Here is a 27,145-nt window from a genome sequence, read left to right on the forward strand (position 1 = left end):
CTCCTGCCTCCCTGCAGCCTGTGGCTCTGGGCTCTTACACCTCCTCCTCCTCCTCCTCCTCCTCCTCCTCCTCCTCCTCCTCCTTGCTGTCCTTGGTGTCCCTCTCATCTGCTTCTGCTTTTTGCTGATTTGGATGTAGCACAATTGCACTAGCGCAGCTTGGACTTCGTTGCCTCGGACCCCTTAGTGTGGCTCCGGGCAGGGGGTCCCTGGGGAAAGCCAGCGTACGCAGGATGATCTGAAGAGGGTTACAACCCACCTCTTGTTTTTTTTTTTATCACCAGGTGAAGTATTTGCACTCTGAAATCCCGAATTCCACAGCCCCGGTAACAGCTGCAAAATCAAACGTAAAAACAACCCCTCAAGCGCAGTGATGTATAAATCATCCACAGCGCAGGCACGGCACAGGCTCGTGCTTCCAGCCGCGGAAAAGCCCTGGAGGTCCCAGAGAAGCGATCGAGGTAAGATTGCCGGCTCTGAAGCGGATGAGGGATGCGACTGGTGCTGTAAATCCTCGGAGGCTGTCGGGGAAGGCGGCAGCGAGGAGGAGGCGGCGCGGCCGCGTTGGCGAGGCATGCTGTCGGCGACCGTGCCGCTGCCCGGCTCGGATCTGGCTGTGCCCACGCACGTCTCGTGTTGTTCCTGGCGACGTTCCTGTAGGATGGAAGAGGGGGAAATGAGCAGGCTGGTCCGGACACAGCCTGCAGCCCTCGAGCTGCAGTGAGCACAGGCTGCTAACCGGGTTTGCAACCTGGATTTTGGCGGTTATTGCCACGGCTGCATCCTCTGAACCTCTCTGTTTTGTAGGAGGAGGAGAAGATGGTTTGCAGCATGGGACACCTCGCTTTGCTGTGCTCGGAGCACAGACCCGGTCCTCAGGGAGGGTTTATCTTCAGAGAGCATCTGGGACCAGAGATGACCGCGTCCAAAATGCATCGTGGGCTCCATCCCCTGGGCATGCCACGCGGCTCAGATGTCCCTGGAGGTGTCCTGGGGTGCCTCTGCCACCGGTCCGTGGCCTTTTTTTGCAGCTGATCAAATATTGGTGTGGCTAACGTCCGCGGCTGGTGTCCGCTTGGGTGTCGGGGCGATCCTTCGGCCCGCGGTGCCGGAGGATGTCTCGGCCAAGGGCGGCAGCACCGGGTTGGGGGCTGTTCGGGGTTTTTAAGCCACGCACAATTTTTGTCTTCCTTTGTGAAGACCATCAAAAGCATCAGCCAAGGAAGACAGCTCCTCTTTGGGGTATGGATTCCTAAATGCCTCAATCTAAATGCAGATTTGCAGCCTGTTTCATTATGCCCTGAATCAGGGAGGCTTTTGGACTGCGAACAGCTCGTAATAATCAACTGTCCGTCGCTCAATACCGATATTATCTGCTGTTGAGCTAGCGCAGTTGCGTGCCGCTTTGCAGAGAGCAAGAGTGATTCAGAACAACTCTCCTTTTCCCTTTTTTTCCCCTCTTTTCACCTCTGCTTAAATTGCTCTCATTACCTCCCTGAAATCTTGTTGCTTTGTGCTTCAATCAAGGCGGACAGCGCGATCTGGTTTGCAGTAACAGCAATATATTTCTGGAGATGCTCTGCATGGTGATGCTCCCCTGAGCAATTGCTTTTCGGGAGGACTGGGGCTTCGGGAAGCGCCCGTGTTTCTTCTTGACACCTTGGTCTTTTGTAACCGCGGTGTGTTTTGTTGGGAAGCTTACAGCTGCTTGTATGAAAAGGAAGGGGAGAAAGCGGGATCAGCGTGGCCTGATCCTGGTGAGGATGATCCAGTGGGGATCCCCGGTGTGGGAGATCCTCTGGGCTCACCCGGACAAAGTCCTGAGCAACCTGATCCCGTGTAGCATTAGCCCAGCACCGAGCCAGGTCAGAGCGGGACCTCCCAGACCCCTCCGTGACACGCTTCCCTGCCTGTCAAATTGCTCAAATTAATAATATTGCCTTAATCAGACCCATTAGCATCGTCGTCACACTTATCCATCCTCTTTAGCAATAATTACTCTCACCCTCTCCCCTCCTCAGGAGCTTGCATCTCTCCAAGGCAGAGGAAAGTCACTTTAATGCTGTTACTCGGCTGCCCCCCACGCACCCAAAACATCCAAACTGCTCTTAACCCTCATTTCATGCTTGCCGTCAGATCGGGCGGCTTTTCGCGCTGTCTCCACTGGTTTTCACATCTTTCATTAGCGAATGCTCGACTCGTTTAGTTCAGTAATAAAGAGTAATTGCTTGTCTAAACAGCGAGGCTACGACGGAGCGGCGTCTGCAGCTCTCCGGCTGGCAGCCCCGGTGGCGACGGGGAAGCGAAAACCCACCGCGATCGGCCCGGGAATTCAACCAAGGAGCCCGCAAAGTCTTACGGAGGACGCGGAGAAGCTGCTTCCCTCTAGGTTTTAAACGAAAGTTGTTTCTCCTTCAGGTCTAACTTTATCGTGATGATCCAATGGACCATTTGGTGCCATGGAAACCCCAGTTTACACACGGGCGCATAGCTACAACTAATTAACTACCCTTAATTTTCATTTTCTGGGGTTATTTTTGACTCGCGTATCAAGCCAACATTTATGCAAAGCACGGTGGCATCCATAAACGCTAATTAAGGCAAACTCATGCCTTTGCCATAGTGAATAATCAGATTGATGGGATCGCTGAAGTCTGCCAAACTCTCCGCGGTGGCACACGAAAGCTATAAAAAGACCCAACCAGACAGGTGAAAAACAGCCGCGATTTTTTCCCCTCGGTCCGAGCAGGCTCGGTCCCGCTTCCATCCGCCGCGCCGGGGCTCGAGCCCTCCACCTGCAGCCTGAACCCAGGTTTGCCAGGCTGGAAATAACCCTTTCTACGTCTCCTCCCCTCCTTTCCAAAGCAACTACCTAGAATTCCCCAAAGCCTGACCCAAAGCAGGATAACTCTGGTTTTTAGCGGGATTTGCACGCAACAGTAGGCTCAGTTTGAAGCCCGGGGGGTTCGTTTCTCCTCCGAACGCCGCTTCCCAGGGAACAGCCTCGAGGCTCGGCATTCGCTTTGCAAATGGGACAAACATGCACACCAGGACGGACGGGGCCACACCGATTTCGGATTCGCCCGGCTGCTTTCCAGCATTTTTCCATCATCCTGGCTGATGAGCTTTTCTTTTACAACTGGCTCCCACGCTTTTCTCCAGCGGGCACTGAAGAACCGCTGCCAACCCTCTGGCAAAGGTTGACGTTGACTCCTCGCTCGGATCCGACGTGCTGAACCGCCCGGAGACGTGGGATTTCTGCGGGAAAGCTCGGCTGGGAGCAGACACCCGCGCAAAGCACGGCATGGCAGCAGCGTGCACCACCATTTATTCCCCCTCTCCCTTTTGCATGATTAAAAAAAAAAAAGACCCATAAAAATAAATAAACCAGCCTTAATAGGCGAGTGGGACAGGGCCTTTGGCACTGATGCCGATCAGCTGCGCCTCGGCACCGCTCCTCTAATTAAAACCTGCACATTGCAGTTGGCTGCAGCTGATGGCAAGGGCAGCCCTCCTCTCGCCTGATTTTGGACCGGTCCCATCTGCCCCCCCTTCTCCTCCTGTCCCCGGTGACTGGGCATCATGCAAAAAAACCCATTTATTTACCAAAATCTGCCTCGACTTAACGGTAGGCGAGCCCGATGGTCGGAGCGAGACCATGCAGATAGGGATGCTGCCATGGGAATGACTCTTTGGATGGGGATGCTGCCGTGGGAATAACTCTTATTAGCTGCAAACTGAACTGAAAATGCAAGTACCTGGGGTGCTGTGTTCACTGGAGACCGGTTTTGGGGCAGCGTGGGGTGACCAGTGGGTTATAAACTGATCATTTGAGCCTGGAAGGCCTTTTTTTTTAATGGTGAGCACAAACTAGGAGCTCCCTTTTTGCAAAACTGCCTGTTTTTATCTTTTATTTTATCTTTTATTTTATCTTTTATTTTATCTTTTATTTTATTTTATCTTAGTGGGAGCAGGAAGCAGGGCGTGGGCTGATCTTTGCCGTTTTTATCCTGCACCGGGGAGGGGTTGAAAACAGGGCGTTAAATTTGCGCTTCCGAGCAACCGGGTGGACTTCAAGGTCCGTACGGAAACGGGGATTTGCCGCTCCTTGGTCTGTGCTGCCGGTGGCGAAGAGCGATCCCGAAATGCCGGGACGCAAACCTGAGCGTGCACCAGTCCCCTGGGGGAAAGGAGATGGGTTTGGGCTGGGATTTGGGGTTTGCAGCCCCTTTTCCTTGCCTTCTGCGGCGTTTTTTTGGCTTGTTCGGGCTGGGTTCGCCCTGCCGCTGCGGCGCGTGCCTGGTTATTCCAGCGTATCCTAACGGGGCGGTCGCAGGTCCCGCGGTGCCGACGGTTATTTTGCATTTCAGAGAGCCAGAAAAGAGACAAAGAAACCGCCCGGCTTTGCAAGCACGCTTCTAATGGGAGATCTGAAAGCAAAGCAGGGAAACGGGCGTCAAAAAGCTGGAAAAAAGCCTCCGCGTTACAGCTGGCACCTTGGCACTCGGAGTGGGGAAAAAACCTGGAGAAGAGGGTTTTTTCCCTTTTTTTTTTTTTTTTTGCCTGCTGACTTTTGGAGTTTGCAACCCCACATTGTCCCGGCAGCCGGGGCTGCTCTGGAGCGATGGCATCGTGCGGGATTTGGGGTAAAAATGACTGCAGTTGCTCTCGCTAACCCCATTTTGCGGCACTTGGGTTGCTCTCGCATCAATCTGGCATCCTGTTTGCGGGGTTTCGGCTGGAGCCGTTGCTCAAACTCATTGATGCCCAAACGCTATCGCGGCTGGCCGATTTATTTAATGACTGCATCGTCCAACAGTGGGTTGGGAAGCTCAAAAAGCCGTCGCTGCTCCGCTTCCAGGCAGGGCCGTGGGCTCGGCTTCACGGCGACGTTCGGCTTCACGGCGAGCGAGCCCCTTCCTTGCCCCGCTCCAGCCTGTCGGCTCCTCTCCAGCATCTCTGTCGCCGGGAATAATCTTCTTTACAAGCTCATTTCCACCCCGAGGAGGGAGAGACGGTGCCGGCAGCTCCCGCGACAGCGGCCGCGGCGATGCCAGCCAAACCTCCAATCCGAGCTAAATCCAGCAAAAAAAAGCCTAGGAACGCAACACCCTTCATCTTAGCAGCTCATGCCGAAACAACTCACATGCTTAAAAGAAAAAAGAAAAGAATAAAAAAGCCCAAACGCTTGTAATTTTGTTCCCAACAAAGCAAGTTTGCTCACCTCTATTTTTTTTCTTTTTTCCCTCTTTTGGATGCGTGTCCACAAGCCCAAAGGAGCCTTTTGGCTGCGTGGAGGCTGCTCGCCGGAGGATCCCGAGGTTTTCCCGCGGGGAAGCAAAGTCCCAGCGTGTAATGAAAAGGTGTTGGCTCTCTCCACTGCCGCCTTCCTTTCTCGGTGAGCTTTCCCGAAAATCCAGCACTGGACACGCGGCGAAATTCCTGATCCATCCGAAGTGCCGATGTTTGCAACGGCGCCGGTTTGGGTAGCCGGAGCGAATGGCACGAATGGCCCCAATGAAACCACGTCACAGCAACAGCGATATTTAATACACCCATATGCACGTCATAAACTTACGGTTTTATGCGAAGGGGATGAAAAGAGAAAGTTCTTGGGAAACAAAATCCAGAAAGCGGAAGCGGTTCTTCTTTTGGCACGTCGCCGAGCAAAAATATCTGCAAAACTCCCATAACCCGTCAAACGTTTCACGTTGGCAAAACTCGGTTTTATGACGGAAAACTGCTGTGCCCCTGTTTCTGGGCAGCTCTCACCATTTTGGGGTCGCGAAACAGGTATTTTGGTATAGTCTCTTCTCCCCCAGACCTCCCCAGGCTTCCAAAACCTACACAAGATGCACCACTTTGAGCCTTTTGGGAAACAACTATGATTTTTTTTGGCACGTACAACTGCTAGATAGCAACCAAAATCTGGGTCGCATCCAAAAACCTGTCCCTGGCTTCTGTGGTCCCTGCAGAAAACTGGCGTTGTGGCCCCCAAATTCATAAAGGATATTTTTCCACGGATTTATGCCCATGTGGATACGAGGCCAGGAGTGACGGGGAGGATGAAAAAGCTTGGCCTCCCTTGCATTCAAAGAGGATCCATGAGGAAGCACACCAAAATTAATCCAAAGGGGGGTTTTTTGGTTCTTGGGCTGCCCCGCTGTCGTCGGTGCAGCGAGAGACGGGAAAACGGCACGGAGACGCGGACTGGGGCGATGGCGCTGGGAGCGAGAGGGGCCGGGGACCTCTTAGCTGAGCGTGTTCGAGTAGAAGCTGAGGCTTTCGGAGACGGTTTTGGAGTCGCTGCGGGAGGAGCCGTTGGAGGTCATGTCTACAGAGAGGCGCCTGGCCTTGCCGCCCTCCTCGGGCTCGTCGTCGGCCGCGCCGACCGCCAAGGACACGGTGGTCTCCACCCGGCTCACCTTGTAGGTGCTGCTCTGCGTCTGCAGGTACCTGGCCGACTTCATCTCCAGGCCCTCGTACTCGCCGGCGCTGACGAAGGGGCACCACCGAAACGCGTGCTTGAAGCCCACGCGAAACCTGGGGAGAGAGCAGAGGCAAGGAGGGCGACGGTGCACGCTTGCGGCGTTGGCCACGTCGGCTCTTTGGGGCCAACGGGTGGCATTTCCCTCCGCGCCGCCCAAAAATCAGATAGTGCAACCCTCTTTTGAAAGCCTCACTTGGGCCAAATGTCCCACAGAAGTCAAAGAACTGTGGCAATGTTTGCTCCTGTTCTCTATTGCTTTGTCTGCTGCAAAAATTTGCAATTCCTTATCCAAATCCAGCCTCATTTACAAGCAACAGCTGCTGTGGGGTGAGGGACCCAGGGCCACCCCAAGGACCTGGGCAGAAGCAGGAGGCTGGAGCTAAGCACCACTAAACGTGGTGCTCTCCCAGGGGAGAAAAAAGCCTTGATAAATCCCAGTTTGGAGTGGGGTCTGCTTGGATACCTGCCCTCAAATCCCAAATGGGCTGTAAGAAAGGTCTACCTGGATGGTTTTGATATAGCTCTGCATCTGCTGGACCCAGCTCCTGCCAGAGCATGGGACAGAGCCATTCTGGAAAAGCTTCTGGAGCTGCATTTAACTTAGTGTGCGAGTCTGTTTTGGGGCTTTGATTGCACCTGCAGCTCCAAAGGTAGGAGATGACAGTGGTAAAGAAGCCAAGCCAGCAGCTTGAACAGTATCATGAGGAGTCGTTCCCCCCAAGACATGCTTTTCTCCCTCACTTTGCCACCTCTGGGGATGTCCCCTCCTCCCCGGTCTACGCTGCCAAAGGGAGCTTGTAACCCACCTGTCGTTGAGGCAGCAGTAGATGATGGGGTTGTACATGGTGGAGCTCATGGCCAGCCACATGATAGCCAAGTAGACTTGCTGGATGAACTTCTGCAGGTACCACTCGGGGTTGAAGTACTGCAGGGTGAAGTAGATGTGGTAGGGCAGCCAGCAGAGCGCGAAGGTGCACACCACGATGATCATCATCTTCACCACCTGCAAGGAGAAGAGCAGGCAGGGAAGCCAAGTCACCTGGACACCGAGGAGAGCAAGCCCAGGGACGGGGCATCACCTGCCAGATCGGGTCTCCTCCTTTGGCCGCGCCACAGAGTCAACCCTGCCTTGGAGACCTGTCCTGCCACGACCATGAGCGCAACGTCTCGATTGAATCGTGCATGTTCAGCCAGGGCTGTCTGCAGGACATCCTCTGCTCCACTAGCAGCAACAGTGAAGTGTCTCCTTCACACGGATTATTTTTGGCCGTGGTTAGCTGGGATTGGGCATGATGGCTCCTACCGTGCCAGAAGCGCCTTACCTTCCTCTTGGCCGACACTTGCTCGTGGTAGCGGTCGGAGGAGTCGCCGGGTATCTCGCTCGCCCAGAGGGTGATGCCAACCACGGTGTAGGCACATCCGATCACCAGGAGCGGCAGGAAGTAGATCAGGACGGTCATGCAGAAGTGATACCTAGGACAGGCCATGGCTGTTGAGTGTGTCCTCTACCAATTAAGTCTTTTCAACAAACTGAACTTGGAAACGGAATTTTATGGAGGAAAAGAGAATTTGGCACAATTCTTATGGACACATGTAGCTCAGAGACCTTGGGGCCATAACCTCTTTGGAGGAAGGACTCCATCCTTTCATCCCAACCTAATCTCTTCCAACCCACAGCTACCAGCTATTGGCATCCTGGAGTCCTCCTGGGATGTGATGTCGGGATCAGCAAATGACAAAGGTGCCTGCACTGACCCTATCCAGCATTTTGCAGCATAGGATTTGGATTTGGACATAGTAGCACCTTCCTCAAAAGGGAACGAAAGTCAAAACTGAGGACTAGGCAGGGATGGGCATGAGTAAATACTTTGTGTTCCCACCACCAAAATGTTTTCTTTTGGAAAGATCTTGCTGGCATGTGCGATGTGTCTAAATTTCTCCATCAGATTGTGCCCAGGTCCCCCTGGGAGGTTATAGGTGTGTCATTAATGACCTGAGAAGACTTTGAGTGCTGAGACTTTTTCTCTGAGGCTTTTTTTAATTAGCATTGAGGGTCTCAAACCAACTACGACCAAGTGGTATCAGTGGCTGACACCAAAAATGCCTCCCGCGATGCCATGGTGCACCGCAACAGTGTCGTGCACACGTCCTTGCAGTGAGAAACCCCACCAAGGCTGACGAGCCCGGTCCAGTGCCGTCCACCGGAGATGCTCCTGCAAGGGTTGGTGGGCTAATTCGGGGAGAGGCCAGCTGGATTCAGCCATCTCCAACGTGATGCTGCTGTTTGCAGGCAAGATGAGACCCGGGGCAAGGGTACGGGCTGGAGGCGAGATCCTTCCCCAAACCCAACGGACGCAGCTGGGAAAGATGGCGAGGTTTTTGGGTCCTTCTGGAGCTTGCTTGGATGCAAGCCGGGATTTGCAGGCTGCGTCGCACAGCCTGGGTTTGCTTGGTGCAAACTCTCCCCTTGGTGGATTTGGCAGCATCTTTTGTTTCTGCGAGCACTTTTTTTGGGGAAAAAGGCTAATTTTGCAAATTAGGCAGCCGGGTCGGTTCTCCAGGCTGGTGTAAAGAGCCGTCGGACAGGACCTTTGGGTGCCCTTTACTATGGGTATAGATAAGCCCCAAACTGAGCGAGGTGGGTGGGAATCTGGGGCAAAAATGGCCCGAACTGGAGGTTTCTTGGCTGCAAAAATTTATTCGGCTCTGATCAAATAGACCCCGGGGGTCGGCGCAGGCCGGTGCCTGGGGCAGGTCCAGCACCGGTGGACCGAGGTGCTGCCGCGCCGTCTCCTCCTCCCGCCGGACCTGCAGTCTCGCTCGGCCTCCCCTCCCTGCCCGGCGCTAATCGCGTTTGCGCTGGGTTTTTTGTGGAGCTGTTTTCCATTCTGCTAATTAAAGAGGCGCCTCGGCGGCTCCGCAATTAGGACTTCGCGGCGGCTCCCGCGCAATGCCGGGTCTCCCAGCGGCTGCAACGAGGCCCCGAGGCAGAAATGCCCCCGAGCATCCGCAGGAGCCGTCGGATAACGCGGGTTTTCAGAGACGCCTGGGCACGGTGTGGGGCATCGTGTGCGGGAATTCCCCAAAAAACCCAGGGCTTTTTATATTTTTTGTGGAAATGGGTTGCTGGCCGACCCAGGTGCGATGGATCCAGCTCCCTTCTCCTGGGGGAGCCCAAAAAAAGCGGTTGCTACCAGCGGAGCAGCTTTTTCCCCTCCCTGCCGAGTTGAATTGGCAGCTAACGAGATGGGAATAGATCAATCATCTATTTTGAAACCCAAAGCGGGCGAGAGAAGTGGCTGTGAGTGGCGGTGAGGAGCCGCTGAGTTGAGCTGACCCGGGTTGCTGAGCCCTCTCGCGGCTCCAGCATCTTTCCCGCACAGAGGTCTCTCCCGCTTCCCTATTTTTCCCCATCTCCGGCTGTTTTCCCCTCCTTCTCCCCATCCTGGCATTGCAAACGAGCCGCAGGGAGCATCCCCCCGTTGCCTTCCTTAAATAACCGCAGCCGGGGCCACGAAAGCGAGGGAGAGGGTTCGACAGCAGCCGGCCACCTGTCCCGGCAAAGTTATTTTGGGTAGTGAAATAATCTCCCGAGCGATGCCGGGCTTTGCCGTGCGGGCAGCGAGGCGGAGGGCCGCAAAAGAGGGGACGGAGGGCCGCGGCGGCTCCCGGATCTTCCTCTGCGCAAGGCTAATGACAGCTGCAATTAGCCGGGAACCAGAACGGACTGGATTGCAGTGATTTTTTTTTCTTCTTCTTCTTTTTTCCTTTTTTTCCCCCTTTTTTCCCCCTTTTTCCCCCCTTTAACTGGCGACATTTAAGTCGCCGTGTGACCACCGAAGGGAACAGCCGGACTTCCCGACCTCAAAGAGCGAAGCGGCTGCCGGAGCAGCGGGGCCGCCCGGAGCCTTTTCAAATGCCGGAGATAATTAGGCGGCACCTTAATGGGGAGGAAATATATTCCCGGCTCGAGCCATGCGCTCGCCTCCCGGTCTGCCGCCGCCGGCATTAGAGGTGGAAAACACCCCAGTTTGGCTTTTCAGTAGCCAAATGGGTTTTTTGTTTTGCACGGGTGGGTTTGGCAAATCTCGGCGCCTTTTGGCCGCCTCCTTTCCCTCACCAGCGCCGTGGCTTTCCCGTCCCGGCTCCCCGGTTCCCGATGTCCCGCTCCGGCGTCCGACTCACGTTTTGCCGTAGGCGTTGGCGTCGTGCTCCGGCCACTCCACCAGACACACCAGCCGGCCCGGCAGCTCCTCCGTCACCGAGTAGTAGCCCTGGGGGAAGGCCAGCAGGAAAGCCAGGAGCCAGATGATGCCGATGACCACCTTGGTGGCGGTGGCCGAGAGCCGGGGCTGCAGCGGGTGGATGATGGCCATGTACCTGCGGCGGAGGCAGAGCAGAGCCGGGCTCGAGAAAGCGGCCCGAGCGCAACGCGGAGCGCGAAAGGAGGGATTTGCCCTCGCGTTTCGTGAGCTTTAAGCAAGGTAAATGCTCCAGGGGCAGCAGCGGTCGAGGCACAAAGTCCTCAGGACCTGGCTGGCAGGGCGCAATGGGTGCTCAGCCGCCCCCGTTGAAGCCCATCCTGCACCAGGACTGCTCAAAAGTGGTTTCTGGGTGGGTCGCCCTGCTCTGCACGATGCAAAGAGCACCAAATAATGCCTTTTTTTGCAGGAATCCCCAGGCAACCCCCCCCAATGCTCAGGCAATGATCTACCCTCGAGGTCTGAATCCCATGCAAGATGCTCCTTGACCTCCTCCAGGTCTTAATCCGCCGAAGCCGAGAAGGGCAGCGCGCCCGAGAGGCACGCACGCGTCGGCAGGACGATGCCCCGGTGGTCCCGGCCTCGCGGCCTCTTTCCCCGGCCGTGTTTTGCCCAGCGGCGAGATCCACCAGCTCCTATAAGCCGGCAAAACGTGCCCCTCTGCCTTGTCTTGCATCACTGCATATATCTGTTATCCCCACTATCCCGTGCTCCGGGGCAGCTTGCAAAAATCCCTTTCCGAGGGATTCCGTTTCCCGAAGAGCATCACTGAGCTATGACGGTGCTCAAGGCCCCGCCGGTCCCCCGTGTCCCCCAGCAGCATCTCCTCTGCACCAGGCATGGGAAATACACCCCATGCCATCTTTTTTGCACTTGCAGGGGCAAAAGCATGGAGATTTATGTGGAAATACATGGTAGGAGCATGCACAGAGGGGGTAGCAGCCCTCATCGGCCTGGTGCAGCTGAAAATCCAGCTAAGCCTCCTGCTAATTATCCCCCTCGAGTCGCCGGTGGTGCTCGAACTGGTGGCTTAAGCAGGCAAAGAGTGAAAAATTAGGCTATTTCCAGGAAAATTGGGGCAATGCTGTTGAAAAATGGGGCCGGCAAAGGGTCTGGGGCTGCGACCTTGAGCAAGAGCTGGATTTTACATCTCAGACCTAATTCCTGGCAATGCGCCTCGGAGGATTTGCCTCCCCGGTTGAAGGCACTTTGCAAAAGAAGCGCCGTCGCCATGCAATAAAACCCAACCAAGTCGCCTTTCCGAGACCTTTCCAACTGCCATCGAGTCGTCTGCCGCATCGGCTGCTCCAGCGCTCCGGATGGAAATGAGCCACCGAAATGAATACGGCAACTCCTCCAAGAAGCCGAGGAACAAAAATGCAGTAGCCGGGACAGGGTCTTAAGAAGATCCCCCTACCCACGCTAGGATGGGATGAGCTATGGATAAAACTGACCCTGAATCCCATTTTTGGGCACTTTCCAAGCCGCCGGCACCGCTGACCTCCGAAACGATGCTCCGGCTTCAGCCACCCAGTAGGAATAAAAATGGGAATAATAACCGTTCCCCCAGCCAGGGGCTCTGCCAGGGGGGCAAAAAGGTAATTAAAAGGGTCTGGGCTGCTCGGAGGAGCTGGTAATAGAGCCCATAAAAACGCTGGAGATGGATGGAAATGCAGCAACATATCCTGAAAATAATTAGGCCATTATTTCATATTAAAATATCATCTAATTACCTAATAATTGTATCACTAAGCAGAAAATTGTTCTAACATTTTAATAACCACTTCCTTTTTCGCTTTGAGGGCTTTTTCCCCCCTCCTCTTTTTCCTCTTCTCGATGAGATTTCATGCAAAAGGAAACAGGGGCGGCGGAGGAGCTTCGTGGTGGCCTCAGCTCAGGCGCCGTCTCGCTTGCAAGGGTTTTTTTTCACCGCGGGGTTGCAAACGCATTTCTGGCCCCATTTTCCCTCTCCCGATGCCGGTGAGTTAGCAGCCGGTCGGGTTTTCTGTGTTTCTCCCCCCAGTAGTCCGATGTATGCTTATGCATTTCTGCATCTGCATTTTGGGTTCGTTTTCTCTCTTTTTCCCGCTTCTGTTGCATCTTGGCAGCCGCCGAAGCTCTCCGGAGGCTCGCAGCACGCGCCTCCGGAAAAGCCAGCTGGGCTGCTCATCGTTTGGCTCCGTTTCCACCCAAATCGCGCTCGGGGCGTGAAACGCTCCTCGGGGGCATCTGCCCGCCGGAAACGGCCCCTCCGGCGCCGGCTAACGAGGTTCGGGACTCCCGTTCCTCACCGCAAACAGCCCCCGCGGCCCGGTGCTGCCCAGCGCCCTGCTAAAGAGATTTACTCTTCCCACTGCCGCTCCCACATCCCGGCGGAGCGGACGTTACGCATCGCCCTGCGCGGGAAAGCCACGCTTTCTCTCCCAGTTTTCCCGCGACAAGGGATCGGGGAGAGACGAGCGGCCGCTTCTCCCGCGGCGCCGATTTCCCAACGCCGTTTCGCAAGCTGTTGGAGCAACAGCTGGAAAACAAGAGATAAGAAATCTAGAAATTAGAGGAGATTCTAGAAAGCTGGAAATAAGAGACACGAAATAGGAGAATAAGAGCCCGGCTGGATTTCCCGGCCCCGCGGGCCGGTTCGGCAGCCTTTGGGCTGGTGGAGGTGGAGGTGGCGGGGGGGGGGGGGCCTCTTTTGGGGCGTAAAAGCAGCAACGTGGCCCGAGAGGATGCAGGAGGTTGGTACCGTGGTGCATCATTTCTTTTAGCTGCTTTAGCATAAAAAGCTTTGCAGAAAAGGGAAATCGCTTTGTATTAAATAGCCCAAATGCTGCAGAATTCGGCTTGGCTTTGAGTCCCCTCCGGGGCTCCAAACCTGCTTGTCGGGCATCTGTGGATACTGCAATCGTTCTTTCTGTGCCATTTTCAGCTTAGCCCGGTTGCATTTCTGAGCCCAGAGATGGTTTGGGTTTTTTTTTCCTGCCTGTCAGCCCTGTAAATCATCCAGCATATCTTAACCTTGGGCCGTATTCCCGGCCATCCATCAGCGAGGAGCCTCGTCGCTGCACGCAACGGGGCTGCCGGCTCGCTGACGGCCCAGGTGCTCGGAAATGCGGCGCGGGCCGTCCCGAATGTGCCCGAAAATGAAGGATTTGGCCTGTTTTGCCAGGGCCAAGCAAGGTCGCTCGGAGCCCTTCTGCAGGATGCGGAGCAGCGGCAGCGTAGCGCGTTTTCCGGAGTGGACGTTCCCAGCCTCGACTCCGAAGCTTCCCGCTATTGTTCTGGAATTCGCAAGAACACTTGTATTTTTCTGCAGCAAGGCTGTGCCCGGGGCGAAACCGGTCCCGACGAAGGAGCACAAGTGCCTGCAGGCAAAAGGGGCTTTTCTGAACCGCTGGCACAAACCCACGGCGGGTTCTGCAGAAAAAAAACGTGTGCAGGTTGAAGCTGCTTTCCCAGCCGAGCTGGTGGTTCTCCCGAGGACTTTGCCGAACCTTTCCAAGGTGGTTTGGTATCTCCTGGCCGGGACGTTATGGGAATTGCTTGCAGAAAGCGCCGTCGGGGATGATTTAGGGGAGCAACCCGAAGGCTAAACCTCCGCCGTAAAACTCCAGCTGCGGTGATAGACGGCTCCATGCGCTTTGGGAACGCAGGGCACACTCCATTCCCACTGCCTATTTTTGCTGAAAATCAGAGCTGCCGTCACGTTTGATTTCAAATTCGCCCCGGTTGGGAACGCGGCCCGTTTCGCCGCGTCTACCTGGCCGCGTTGTTCCTGCGGCGAGCGCCGGGGCCGCAGACCGGCTCTCCTCGTTCCCGCACAGCCCTGAGCACATTTTGTTGCTCTCCAGGGCAAATCCTGAACTGAATGCATGTGGTTACCACCAGGTTGCAAATGTGGGAGAGCGAGTGGTGTCCCAGCTCTCGGAAACGGTGTGGGAGATGCTGCCTGCTCCTCGCCCGGAGCACGGGCATCGCTGCATTCATTTTCCTACCCCAAAAAATGGGGTGCAAAAATGCATCCGGGCAGAAGGGCCAAGGACGGGGCTCCCTTCGCTCCCGTCCGCCCTGCGCCCGCTGGAAGGACGCGCGGGAGCCCAGCCGGCTCCTCCAGCTCGCCGTGGCGGATCCGCTGCTTATCACGAGCACGGGTTATGCAAAGCGGGGGAGCGCGGCGCAGGTCGAAGGCCGAGCCGTGCTGCAAGCAGAGCATCGTCTCCGTAACTCTTTGTCCCCCGAAGGAGGCTTTTCCCCCTCCCGCCATCCTCAAAACGCTCCTGAACCCGAGCCAGAAATACCGCCGGGAAGGAGCAGAGCCGCCCTGCTAGGATTCTCCTCTTTAGCCTCGGGGCTCCTCCGGCGCGGGAGCATCGTTGCGTCCGATTTATTTATTGCAGCCTCAGAGCTGACCGGCCCGTGACCGCTCCGCGAGCCGAGGAGACGGACCCCGAGCGCGTCCTGCGCGGCTCGAGCATCCCGCGTCTTCAAGCTGCCTCTCCCCGCCGCCGCGACTCCTCCCGGGGCCGTATCCGCGCCAGCTCGCGCTCTGGCTCGAAACGTGCCGCCATACGGCGGTCCAAATTCACACGCGTCCCTAGCCAAAAACGCGTCTTTGGGACGAGGGACCGAAAGAAACGTTCCCCAGCTCAGCTGTCGCTGTGAAATATGTTGTGTTGGAAATGCCAGGAATTGCAAAAGCACTCCGGAGCCTCTTTTTTTTTTTTTCTATAGCGCTGAGGTGGAAAATGCCATTGAATCGAAGCTTCCCGGGCGGCTTGGGAGAGCAGAAGGGGAGGCCGGGAGGGGAGCGGTGCTGGGGGGAAGGAGGTCCCTGTCTGGCGTTGCCGACCCCCTGCTCTCCTTGGGAAACGCAGCCCAAACTCGCGTCCGGAGCAAGTGGCACCGCGCTCGGCCCCTAATCCCGAGCTGCTACGTGCAGCCACGGGGTCCCAAAGCCCCTTCCCGAGCCCTCGGAGGTGGCTCCTGCTTGCAAGGATGGCAAAGGACATCCCGAAACGCTGCCCTGCAGCCCGGGCGGGGAAGCGGAGTTATTCCCAACACCGGCTCACCGAAACCCACTCGGATCTCCCATCGCGAGATTTTCCCACGGCCGCAGAGGCAGCCGGAGGCGGTGGGGCAAACCGGGACAGCAGCATCCCACCGGCGACCGAGGTGGGCACCGCGGCACCGATCCTGCCCCCCGGGCTGGCGCTCGAGGCCGGAGCTCACCTGTCCAGGGCGATGGCCGTCATGGAGTAGATGCTGGCGAAGACGGCGGCGATGGGGAAGAAGTTGTGGAACTTGCAGTAGAGCAGCCCGTAGTACCACTCGTTGTGCACGGCGTAGGTGAAGTTCACCACCGTGTTGAAGGCGGCCATGGAGGCCTCGGCGAAGGCCAGGTTCACCAAGAAGTAGTTGGTGACGGTGCGCATGCGCTTGTGGGCCAGGATGATCCACATCACCACCACGTTGCCCACCACGGAGACGGCCACCACGAGGCCGTAGGCCACGGCCCACAGGGCCACCTGCCACGGCGGCTGCACGAACTGGTTGGCGAAGGACTCGTTGAGCGAGGCGTTGTGCAGCCGCCGGCGCTGCAGCTCCTCGGCCACGGGCAGCGCGTTATCCATGGCGCCGGCCCGCTGCGGCTCAGGGCATCGCCGGCCGGCTCGCGGCGCGGGGGGCTCCCGGGTCGGGATGCGCGGGCGGGTCGGGGCGCGTGGTCCTCCCGATGTGGGGTGCGGATGGCTCGGGGTGCGGGTCCCTCCCGGTTTGGGTGCGGATCCCTCCCGGTTCCAGTCCCTCCAGGCTCGGGTTCCTCCCGGATTGGGTGCGGATCCCTCCCGGATCGGCTTCCTCCCGGATCGGGATGCAGATCGCTCCCGGTTCGGATCCCTCCCGGTTCGAGGCGCAGCCGGTTCGGGGATCGGCTCCCTCCCGGTTCGGGATGCGGGTCCCTCCCGCTTCGGCTCCCTCCCGGCTCGGGGCGTAGCCGGTTCGGCTGCGGGTCCCTCCCGGATCGGGGCGCAGCGGCTTCGCGGAGCGGCTCCCTCCGGTTTCGGGGCGCGGGTCCCTCCCGGTTCGGCTCCCTCCCGGATCGGGTGCGGGTCCCTCCCGGTTCGGGGCGCAGATCGCTCCCGGTTCAGGTCCCTCCCGGATCGGGGCGCAGCCGGATCGGGGCGCGGGTCCCTCCCGGTTCGGTTCGGTTCGGTTCGGTTCGGTTCGGTTCTGCCGGTGCCGGTGCCGGTGCCGGTGCCGGTGCCGGTGCCGGTGCCGGTGCCGGTGCCGGTGCCGGCTGCGGCGGGCGAGGCTCCGCGGCGGCGGCGGCGGCGGCTTTTGTAGCGGCGAGGGCGGCGCCGCGGAGCGATGGGCAGAGCCGGCGCCGAGCCCTCCCCCGGCCCCCCCTGCCCCGGGGGGGCCCCGCCGGCTCCCGGGCGGCCCCCGCAGCCCCCAGCTGCGGGTTTTACCCCAAATGCCAGAGCAGGATTAGGCGAAACGGCTTAAAAACGCATCGTTCTGGCACATTTATGCGAACGCTGCCCCAGGCTGCCCAAAATAGACCTTTTTCGACATAACACTTCACTAGGGATGGTCGGGATTTCCGAGTGGCTTTCCTAGTGTGCTTTCTAGCCGGCAAGTCCTTGACATCCCCGGCGGCTCAGCGACGAGGGAAACAGCTTCCCGCTGGCACGCGAGCGGCTTCCGAGTGCCACAGGCGGGATGCTTCACCTGGGAGCTCCTCGGCCGCGTAGCCGGGACCGTGGCTCCCGTCGGGGCGGCGAAACCGTCTCGGCCGAAGGCTCTGCTCGCCCGGGATGCGATTCAGCCACGAACGCGGATTCGCGCCTTCCCGCGGTCCGGGTTTGCGAAATCCGCACCCAAACGGCGTTGCTGCCGAGCGGGACGGCTGTTTTTCTGCCCGGGATGCAGAGCGAGCGCCAGGCAGCACGCGCGGTGCCAGGAAAGGGTTAAAAAAGAAAAGGCCGCCTGTTAACGATGCGCCTGGACCTCCAGCTTGCTGGAGGGATGCTGCTAAATTGCTCCTAAATTACATTCTCGGGAAGCAGGCGCCGAAAGAGGTGGAAGGAGAGGGCCAAGCCGGCAGCCTCCGGGTGAGCAAGCGCTTCCCGCGCTGGCACCACGGAAAAGTTCGGGTCCGAATTGTGCAGCTGAGCTTGGCGTGTGGCCCCAGCACAGTGTTAAATCAGCCTGAGTGTCTTAACCCCGGTTTAGCACAGATTAATAAGGAATGAAAGGCTCCTAAAGGTGCTCGGTGAGACCTATGATGGGCTGGACGGTGCGGCGGTCCAGGCCGGGGGGCCCAGAGCGCTTCCCGCATCCGGCTCCTCGGTGCGGATGCGCCTGGACCACTCGATGGCAGCATTGCCTAAAAATCCCGGAGCGAGGGGATCGCAGCCCGCTGGGGCTGGGAAACGCTGCTGGAGGAGGCCGGGCGGTCGGTGGCAGTCCCTGCCTCAGTTTCCCCGGCTGGAAAAAACGGGCCATGGCTTCGCACGCTCCCGTTGGAAAGCAGCAGCCGTTTCTGCCGTTGCATCGGCCGCTGTGCAAGGAATTGAAGCTGCAGCCTGACCCCCAAAATGAGCAGTCCGGCTTGGGAGGGAATAGGTATCTCCGTGCTTTTGGCTGATCCGGCCGCTAAATTATGGGTAGTCTGGGGGGAATTGCACCCCAAGGGGAAATCTTCTTTCTTTTTGAAAGGGGGGGGGGGGAAAGAAAATCACTCCGGGTAAGGGAGAACAGATGTATTTATTGCTCCGAGCAAATGAACGGATTGTTGCAAGTTTGGGGCAGCCGTGCCGGTGCCAAAGCTGAGCCGGGGGCGAATGCGCGGGGCTCTGCCAGCCCATTCCTTCCCCTCTCCGGACACCGGGATGTCCCTCCGTGTCCATCATCGGCTCCAGGGAAGCGAAGGAAAAGGCGTCCTAAGGGGCAGATGGGGAAAACCTTGCCGTTTCCTGATGTTTTCCCAGGGCAGCAACCGCTTTCAGCTGGCACAGCCGCCCCAAGCACACGCAACGCCGTTATCCAGGAGCAAAACCCAGCGTTGCCCTGGGGGCAGAGACTAATTTCGCGTGGCTTTTGCACGCCGTTTGCATGGGATTTCCTTCCACCCCTTGGGACACATCTGGATCCCCAGGGAAACATCTGTCTGCGGCCGCAGCCGGCGGGGACGCAGCTTGTCACCGCGGCCCCGGACGGGGACAGAGATGACAGGAAGCCGCCCGGGCTCTTTTCCGCGGCGCCGGGCGCTCGGCTCTGCGTCTCGGCAGGATTAACTCGCTCGGGAAACGTCCTGCGCTAATGCGGTTACGCCGGCGCGGGGCTGCACGGAGCCGGCGTCGTCACCGAGCTGCCGGCTGGGACTCGGGGGGGGGTTAACAGCCTCCCCGAGGGGCTTTTCTGCCCTTCACCAGGGTGGAAAGACCCAGGGGGGAGCTTTTGCCAAGCTGCTGCTTGCAATTAATTTGGGGATAAAACATCTCCGACTCCACAAGCCCCAGAACCGGCGGCGCGCATGCACAGGCTGCTTTTGCAAGCTCCCGGCTCCGCCGCACACGCTCATCTCTCTCCTTGCAGCCTGCTCTCCCCCTCGATCCCTTGCCGGTGTTGCACCGGTTTCAGATTGAGCCCAGCTGAGCTCCTCCTTGGGCGCTGCATCTCACAGCTGGTTTGCATTTCCCAGATTGGGGCAGCTGGTTATTTAATGGGTGCTCGTGGTGCAGCTGTTCTCCCTGAGAAGATGCATTGGGCTTCAGAGACCCCAAATCGGGGTGGCTGGAGGATGCGCAGCTCCAGCTTGTGCCGTGTTTGCTAAAAGTAAGTCTGTGGCGCTGGCTCCAAGCTGGGTTTTCTCACCTGGGGGAGGTTTGGAGGTGGGGAGTGCTGCAGCGAGTCTTTGCAAAGCCCTTGGGAGCAGCTCTCTCCTCTTAACTTTTTGCCTTTGCAGGATGAGTGTGTTCAAAAGTCCCCTTAGAAATGAGGCTGTGGGGAGCATTTTGGTTCATCGTGTGCTCTGCAAGTTGCCTCCTCGTCCCGGGCAGGAGCCGTGTTGCGTGCAGGTATGTGGCAATGGGCAATATAACTTTTAAGCTGGTGGAGAAGGGAGTGCTGTGTGTTTGCAATGTGTGATCCTGCCCCAGAGCTGAGTCCAGCCTCTCTTCTGGCTCCTGAGCCGCTGGCAGCAGCGATGAGCTGTGCAGTACTGCTGCAGGAATCAGCAATTGGAATTTTTGGGAAAAAAAGCCACAATTGGGGATTAAACAAACAAAACTCACCCTGGTGAGGTAACAGCCTGGGTTTTGCTTGCTGCTGTATGTGATGCAGGGGAAGGAAACCCCTGACCCAGGAGGGGCTGGGTGCAGATTAAAGAAGGAGGCACCCCGAATCCCAGTGAGGGGGTGGCCTGGGGGGATGGCTGCAGGGCCCGTTCCCCTCCATCCCCTTATTTGCCTTTGTCTTCAAGTCTGCTTTCCTTTTTTTCCACACTTTTTTTGGTGTCCCTGGGGCTTGTGAGCTTGGTCCTGGTGATGTTCGTGGTGCTGTTGGGTCTGCGAATGCCTCTCGTGGCTCCGACTGTTGCTTGTCACGTAAAAAAGTCAGTGACGATGGTCTGGGTGTGCTTCAACAGCGGCTGCAAGTTGTAACCACCCTGAAATCGGCTTTGCCGGCCCTCCCCGGCTGCTGCCGAAAGAAGGAGCTGGGCCCAACTGAGCCGGAGCTAATTAAACCCTTCCTCACTTCCCACAACTGCTTAATTCAGCCCCTTTCTGAAGGCGCGATGTTAAGCGAGGATGGAGATGGCTTTTTCCCTGACCGGGTTATTTCTGTGCAAAACTTTGCCTTCCTAACCCCGAGGGCTGCGGCCAGAGAGCTGTACGAATACAGGCGGTGAGAGATGCTCTTAGCGGAGAAATGCAACTCTTTGCCAGCCTTTTGCATGCAGACCCCTGATTCATTTTTTATTGTTTTTTAACCCAGAAAATAACTGAAAAAAGCAGCTCTTGCTCAGCAGATCTATTTTCCCCCCATATATATATATATTATTTTCTCTTTGCTCACAGGTGGCAATTTTTTCTGGGTTTTTGCTCTGTTATCTCATGGGTTATGGAGCCGGGCTGCGTGCTGGGGTGCAGGTGGTCCCTTTTAGGTACAAAAATCTGCATTTTTGAGTGCTCTGAGTGGTTGCTGCAGAGGGAGAAGGGGGTTAAAGCATGGGGGTCCCCCCAGTCCTGCGTGACCCACAGCAAGTCGGCAGGTCTAATTGGGTCAATCCCCCCTAAAATCCAATATATAGGCAAAAAATTCCAGCCTGAAATTTGGATGCAACTTGTAGAAAAAGTCCTTTTTCCATGTCCTAGCTGCTCCATTCATTGGCGAGATGAAATCCCCCACGTCGGAGTGACAGTTTGTCCTTTTTTCGGCATTGCACCTTGCTGGAAGACTCATCTCATTAAACACTCGCGCATCGGCGTGCCAGAGGTGATTACGGAGATGGCAGAAAGGATGAGCCCTGGCAGGGAGCCGGGCGGGCGCAGCATTAGCCCTCGAATTTGCGCCAGGAGAAGGTGAGGAGCCACCGCAGGGCACGAATGCGTCTCAAGCAGGGAGCTCAAGTGGCATCTTGCTGCTGGAAATGATTTTTTCTTTCTTAATCATTTCTGGGGAGAAGCAGGGCAGGAAATTGAGGTTGTGCCTGGGCGGAAGAAAGGTCTGATGCAGCAAAGGAGTTGATGATGGAGAAGGTACGCGGCTCGCGTGGGTGCTTGCTGTGGTTTAATCAAGGGTGCAAAGCAACGCTGAGGAGCAGGAGGGCCCTGGAGTCGCCCCGTGCCTCAGTTTCCCCTAGTGCAACTCTTAACACAGCACCGGAGGTGAACAAGCCGCCCCGTGTGCAAGCCAACAATTTGAGTGACCTTGATGCCGGGTGCTAAAATGGGCAAGAGGGAAAAAGTAATAAATGCATTGCATGATTGCTGTTTTTTTTTTCTTGCTGGCCCTGCTTCCAGCTGCTTTGTAAGTGGAGCAAAAAGTGTTTTTTGCAAATTCCTTACGCAGACCTTGTTTTTTTTCCCCCCTCTTGCAAGCTTCTTTGAGACAGGCCCTGATCTCTGCTTGGATCTTCTCTTCTCGATGGATTTGGCAACGCGTCACGGGGAGAAGGCGGCAGAGCCCAGAAGCGAGCTCTTAAAACCTTGCACAGCACTGGACTGAAGGTCCAGATAATCTTGCTCGAGGTGGATGCAGCTCCTAAATCTCAATTTCTGAGCAGCTTTTAATCCCTTTTGGTTTTTCACAAGGGCTCTTGCGTGACGCAAGAGCGTTGGGTGCTCTCCCGGAGCTCGGAGCATCACCAGGCACGGCCTCGGAGAGAAGCTGAGACTTATCTTTTCTGGCTCGGAAAGAAATCTTGCTGCTGCGCTGCAAGCCCAGCCCGAGGATGAGGTTTTTCACCTGCTTCACGGGGACGGTGATCCGTAGGGTTTTGGGCACAAACTGGGAGATGGTGACGGCTGTAGCATCTTGGAAAAGTACTGCTGGCTGTTGCTTGGCGACTGTCTTGCCCCACTGCTGGGATGAGGCAGAGGAGGAGCGATGCACCTTGAGCTGGACTGGGGAGGAAGCACTGCTGGGAAGAAAACCTAATGGGTATTTTATTTTATTATTTTATTATTTCTCAATGGAAGGGAATGGCGAACAGGCAATGCAACAAATGGAGCGTTTCCTATTGGAATAGCATCTTCCCTGCGTTGCACGGCCCAGTGGCATGTTGCATTTCCGACTGCACGCTGAAGTCGCGCCCGAGCTTCTTGCAAAAGCTCTTTGGGTGCCGATGCCCCCCAAAACAGTGTTATTGCAGACCTGCTTTCCCGCGCAGCTCGTTTCCCAGTGTCGGCCTCTTTCTGCTTATTGAATGACGGCGGCATTGCGACCTGCTGCCTGCCAAAAGTGCTCTAAATGAAGAGCGGAGATTATCCGTAACGCCACCAGTCCCGCGCACGAGGCCGCACGGAAATGAAATGAAGCCGGCTAAATTGGATGATTGCTCCGAGCAATTCCAGCCCAAATATGTCTTGCTGGCGTTGCCTCTCTTCTTCTTGATAGTTGGTTTTCGGGCACTGGCACGGCTTGGCTGGTGGCATTTGTCTCCCGGGTGGGTGGCAAAGGCACTGTGTGGGTGGAGGGTTGTGACCACAGCTCAAAGGTGGGAGAAATATTTTGGGCATGAGGCTGGAGGGGGGGTTTCTCAGCTGTTGGTGCTCATCCTGCCCTGAGCATGCTGATTTTTGGGTTTCTCTACAGAAAGCTCTTGCTGCAAGCCTCCTTTTTTCAGAAATGCCGTGCTTCCATGAGTTGTGCTCTTAAAAGCTGCTCTTTGGGTCTGTCCCTGTTCCTGGAAAAGCTCCAGCAGGTAGAAAAGCAATGCTGAGATTGCCTGGGAGATGCTGGCTGCAGGATCGAGCAATACCAGAGCTGGATTTTTTTGTTTGCATCAGTCTTTCTTGGCTAACAGGGACCAGGATCTTAGTTTTATTAAGGTGCTGACAAGTCCAGGTGGTGCAATTGCTCTGGAGGAAGCCTGTGGCCAGCATGGCCGGGGGAAAAATGGCTTTAACCTTCAAATTTGGGGGTTCTGAAAATAAAATGCAAAACCAAGTGTGTGCTTTGGGGACCTGCTGGGCTTGCTGCTGTTTGTACACTCTGCTTTTATGGTCCATCCCTGGAAAAATCTCCCGTGGGAAACCCAGCAGCACCTTTGCCCCTGCCGTTTGCCGGACTGGCCGCTGTGCCCAGGAATTGCTGCGCTGGTCCTGGGGAAGCCAGACTCCAAAATTCATCCCTCTATTTTATTTATTTTGCTGCATTTTGTGGTCCTGGGCATGGGAAGGGCAGGATGGTGCTGCATTGGGGCAGGATGATGTGCTGCCTCCTCCTCTTCCTCGGTGCACGCTGGCAGTCGGAGGAAGGGCCTGATTAGATAATTGCGTCAGCACCAGCTCCAACAACTGTCAGCCCGGATAAAGCTCCTGGAGCCAGGAGATAGAAAAGACCTTTATTATTTCCCTGCTTTTTTGGCGCGGGGAAGGCTGCTGTGATGGATAATGATTTAAGGGAATGCAAGGGGGAAGGCTGTAATTAATGCCAGTGCGTGAGGGTTTTTTTTGGAAAGGAGGTTTTGTCATGCTGGCTTTTTTTAATGGGATGTAGTTGGAATTTTGGGGGGGGGGTTGAGGCTGTTTAATTTTTTCCTCCCTGACCTGCATCCTGCCCCTCTTAGACATCAAAGAGCACTCTTTTTTTTTGCTCGAGGGTGCCTAGCCCCGAGTGCATCGCTCCTGCCCGTCTCCACTTTGGAGCTTGCCCACAGCTTGGTCACTCCTGGATGGAGAAATGTGCTTTAATATCTTGCTCAGTGGGATGAAATTCAGGGGTCCTGGCCCTGGAAGAAGGGTCTGTGCCCTCACTTGGTCCTTACCACCACCCTCTCCTCTATCAGCGAGCCCAATAAGATGTTCCCTGCTTTATATGGTGCATTTTTTCTTTAATAGCCAGTTATCAAATTCCTTGTTTGCCTGTGAAATCAGGAATTAGGAGGGGAAGGATCCGGGATGCCTTGTGCTGGTCTTGTCGCTGTTTGCTTTCGGTATATAGGAGGACCGAGGCCAATAACGCCGATGGGTCAGTGGTGTGCAGGGATTTTTGGGGGCACCTGGGAGAGAATCTGGCTTGCCGCCTTTGTGAGCATTTCACATGGGCAACTTGTGCCAAAATGCAGCGGTCCCACTTGTGCCTGGGGTTATTTTCTACTGCTGGGCGATGGATTTTCCCCTGGTGCAAGCAGGGTATTAATGCTGAGGTTGCAGTGGGTTAGGTTTGCTTTCTGTGCTGAGTTTGGCTTTTCTAGGAGAGCTGAGCAAAGGGGCTAGATTTACTTTATTTTATTTTATTTTTTTCCTTCTCCCTTAGTTATATTTGACTGTGGTGGTTTGAGACGCTTCCTCTGAGGTGCATCAAAGCATCTGCCGCCGGCTGCAAGGGGCCTGGGAGGCATTGGGCTTCCTTGTGCATCCGTCCTGTGATGGCCCGAGGGGCAAAAGCTTTTAATTTCCCTGGAAAAACGTGTTTCCGGGCGAAAGCGGCTGCCAGGGGGTGGATTGCAGCCTTGCTCGGCTCTGGGACAGGGGCAGCACAGGAAGCATCATCTGCACGGGAGCCATTGGCACTGCGATGAAACGGGAGCCACTTTATAAAAAAAATTGCTTAAAGGCTTATTGCATTGGGGAGAAAAAAGGAAAACATGCTCAAAATGACTTGTGGATAACTGAACCCCTCTGACTCCTTTTGGAGAACGAAGGGAGCTTCCCCACCTGAGCTGCTGGGTAATTTTTGCAGCCCTGTGGCTTTATTATTTATTTAGCGTATGGGAGGCAGGTATCTCGTGGCAGCGGATTAAATATTGATGGCAGCGACTGCAGCTTTGCCCAGCAGGGAGAAATGGGTGTAATGGGGAAAACACACTGACCCGCTCAGCTCCTGCAGCATCCCCATCCCGGGGGTCTGGACCCCGCCAGGTCGGGGATGGGGGGATATTTTTCACTGCGGGGGCTGCGCAGAAGGGAATCGAGTCCCTCTGTTCCTGCAGTTTATGCACTACTAAATAACAACAAACAAGGCTGGGAAAAGGGAAAGCCCAGGAGCTATGGCTTGAGCCTTAATTTGCAATTACAAGCCTGCTGCCTGGCAAAACCTGCTTTTTGCAGGGCTACAAGCCCTTTTGGCAGGTACCAGCCGAAATTGCAAGCAGTGAGATGATGAAGTAGCTGCTGCCAGACCCCAGACGAGGAGAGGTGTAAAAGTGAGTGTGTTTCCCTGGCTTGGGAAAGTAGTTGAGTTTGTAGCATTGCTGAGCTGAGGAAGAAAAACAGCATGGGCTAAATGCAGCACCGTGTCTGTGCAGGGGTTTGGAGCAAACTGAGCTCTCAGCGCACTCGGTCCTGCACGTGAGACCAAGCTGGAGGAAACGAGCAACCAAAATGGCTTAAAATAACCCAGGTAACTGGTGAGAAAATGGGGGGAACCCGGTGCATGAGGCCTTTCGAAGCAGCACCTTGCAAACGCTTTGCAGGAATGCGTCCTGGCTAGTCTGCACCCACCATCCTAGCTGGGCAGCAAATCTGCCCGATCTCCAAAATTGGTGTTCCTTGATCTCTCCATCAATATCCAGCTGAGCTCATGGTGATGGGGAGATTTGGGGGTATTTTCCCCCTGCTCTCAAGGGCTCTGCAAAGTCCGGCCGTGGCTCTATGCAGCTTTGCAGGGACGGGCGCAGCTTCCCTGCCGGGCAGCCTTTCCGCTCCCGTGGGCGTCTGCAAATCCGAAAATTGCCCGTTCGCGCTTGGCTTTTGGTGCTCCTCGTGCTCCGGCAGCGCTGCTCCTGTATTCTCTTCTCCCCGGCAGTGATCTCTGCTTTGTTCTTCGCCGCGGTGCTTTGCAGGGTGAAGGTTGGCGGCTTAATTTTGCAGGGAAATCGGGGGCCAGCTTGTTGTTTGAGCCGCGTGATGGCACCTCGGAAGGTCTTTGGAGTTGCTGTCGGGTTTATTAAACAGGCTGGTGCTTTAATCCGGGGTGCAATGAAGCCGAGGAACCGGTTTGGCGTGAGGAGGGGAGCATGGAGGAGCCGGCGATTAAAAACACTGTGGATTTAGCTTGCAACCTGCAGTGTTTCATTTGCAAACCAGCAGCTGGGTTTATTCATTGCCCAATAAAGAAAAAGGAGCGGAGAGCATCGGGTGTTAAAAGCGTGGGGTTTTCCAGCAGGATGGATGCAGATGCTGGAAGGATGGACCGCGGTTTTGCTGTTTTCCCATGCTGATCTAAAAACCTGCCCTGGGGTTATATCCAGGGAGGAAAGTCGAAGGTTTTGGAGAAGGAAAGCCGCCGTGCTCCTGCTAAATGCTCAATCAGAGCCGTGCATGAGCCCTTTCCGCTCCATCCCAATGCAGCCACAGTGCTGCTTCCATCTAACAGCGTGGGAAAAAAATCACTGTCTCTCTCTCTGCCAGGGCACAGGTCTATTTTTAATTATTAATATACTTAATTATGTTTTTTGACCATGCAGCCTGGCTGAAAACCTCATGCAGCCCCTTTTTCCCCGCTCCAGATGCTCATGGGGTCCCGGCAACCAGAGCACCCTCCTCACCCCGGAGCAAGCGCGGCTGGTCCTGCCTCGGTCCTTTCCGCTTTTGGGGTGAAAATGGCAGGAAAAACCTCTTGTCTGCGAAGGTGGCGAGGCCGAAGGCCTGGGTTAATGATTGCCGAGGGCTCCTTGGCTGTTAATGATTAAAGGCGGTAACCAAGGGCTCGGCTCTTCCTGCCC

The 27,145-nt window shown here is 56.2% G+C and overlaps 1 protein-coding gene across 2 annotated transcripts; it reads right to left on the minus strand.

Annotated features, from left to right (window-relative positions):
• Positions 1-74: 74 nt before the first annotated feature.
• TACR1 (tachykinin receptor 1) lies at positions 75-17,046 on the minus strand. 2 transcript variants are annotated; one of them, XM_026117830.2, is made up of 6 exons: positions 15,979-17,046; positions 10,676-10,870; positions 7,813-7,963; positions 7,297-7,493; positions 6,426-6,543; positions 75-6,306 (listed from the first exon to the last, which is right to left on the minus strand). In XM_026117830.2, the coding sequence occupies exons 1-6, from the start codon at positions 16,377-16,379 to the stop codon at positions 6,124-6,126; spliced, it is 1,245 nt and encodes a 414-aa protein (XP_025973615.2). In that variant the 5' UTR covers positions 16,380-17,046; the 3' UTR covers positions 75-6,123. The 2 variants fall into 2 exon arrangements, with proteins under 2 accessions (XP_025973615.2, XP_064353939.1); XM_064497869.1 differs by having other exon boundaries at positions 6,125-6,543.
• Positions 17,047-27,145: the final 10,099 nt, after the last annotated feature.

Source organism: Dromaius novaehollandiae, chromosome 26 (genome assembly GCF_036370855.1).
Source record: "Dromaius novaehollandiae isolate bDroNov1 chromosome 26, bDroNov1.hap1, whole genome shotgun sequence".
In the NCBI taxonomy this organism is placed as follows: Eukaryota; Metazoa; Chordata; class Aves; order Casuariiformes; family Dromaiidae; genus Dromaius; species Dromaius novaehollandiae.

Excerpts from the sequence above, each read along its gene's own strand:
- TACR1 (XM_026117830.2), bottom strand. The coding sequence starts at position 16,379 with ATGGATAACGCGCTGCCCGTGGCCGAGGAGCTGCAGCGCCGGCGGCTG. Across the intron at positions 10,871-15,978 it reads ACGGCCATCGCCCTGGACAG|GTACATGGCCATCATCCACC; the intron begins GTGAGCTCCGGC and ends CCTCCGCCGCAG. Across the intron at positions 7,964-10,675 it reads GCCAACGCCTACGGCAAAAC|GTATCACTTCTGCATGACCG; the intron begins GTGAGTCGGACG and ends GGCCTGTCCTAG.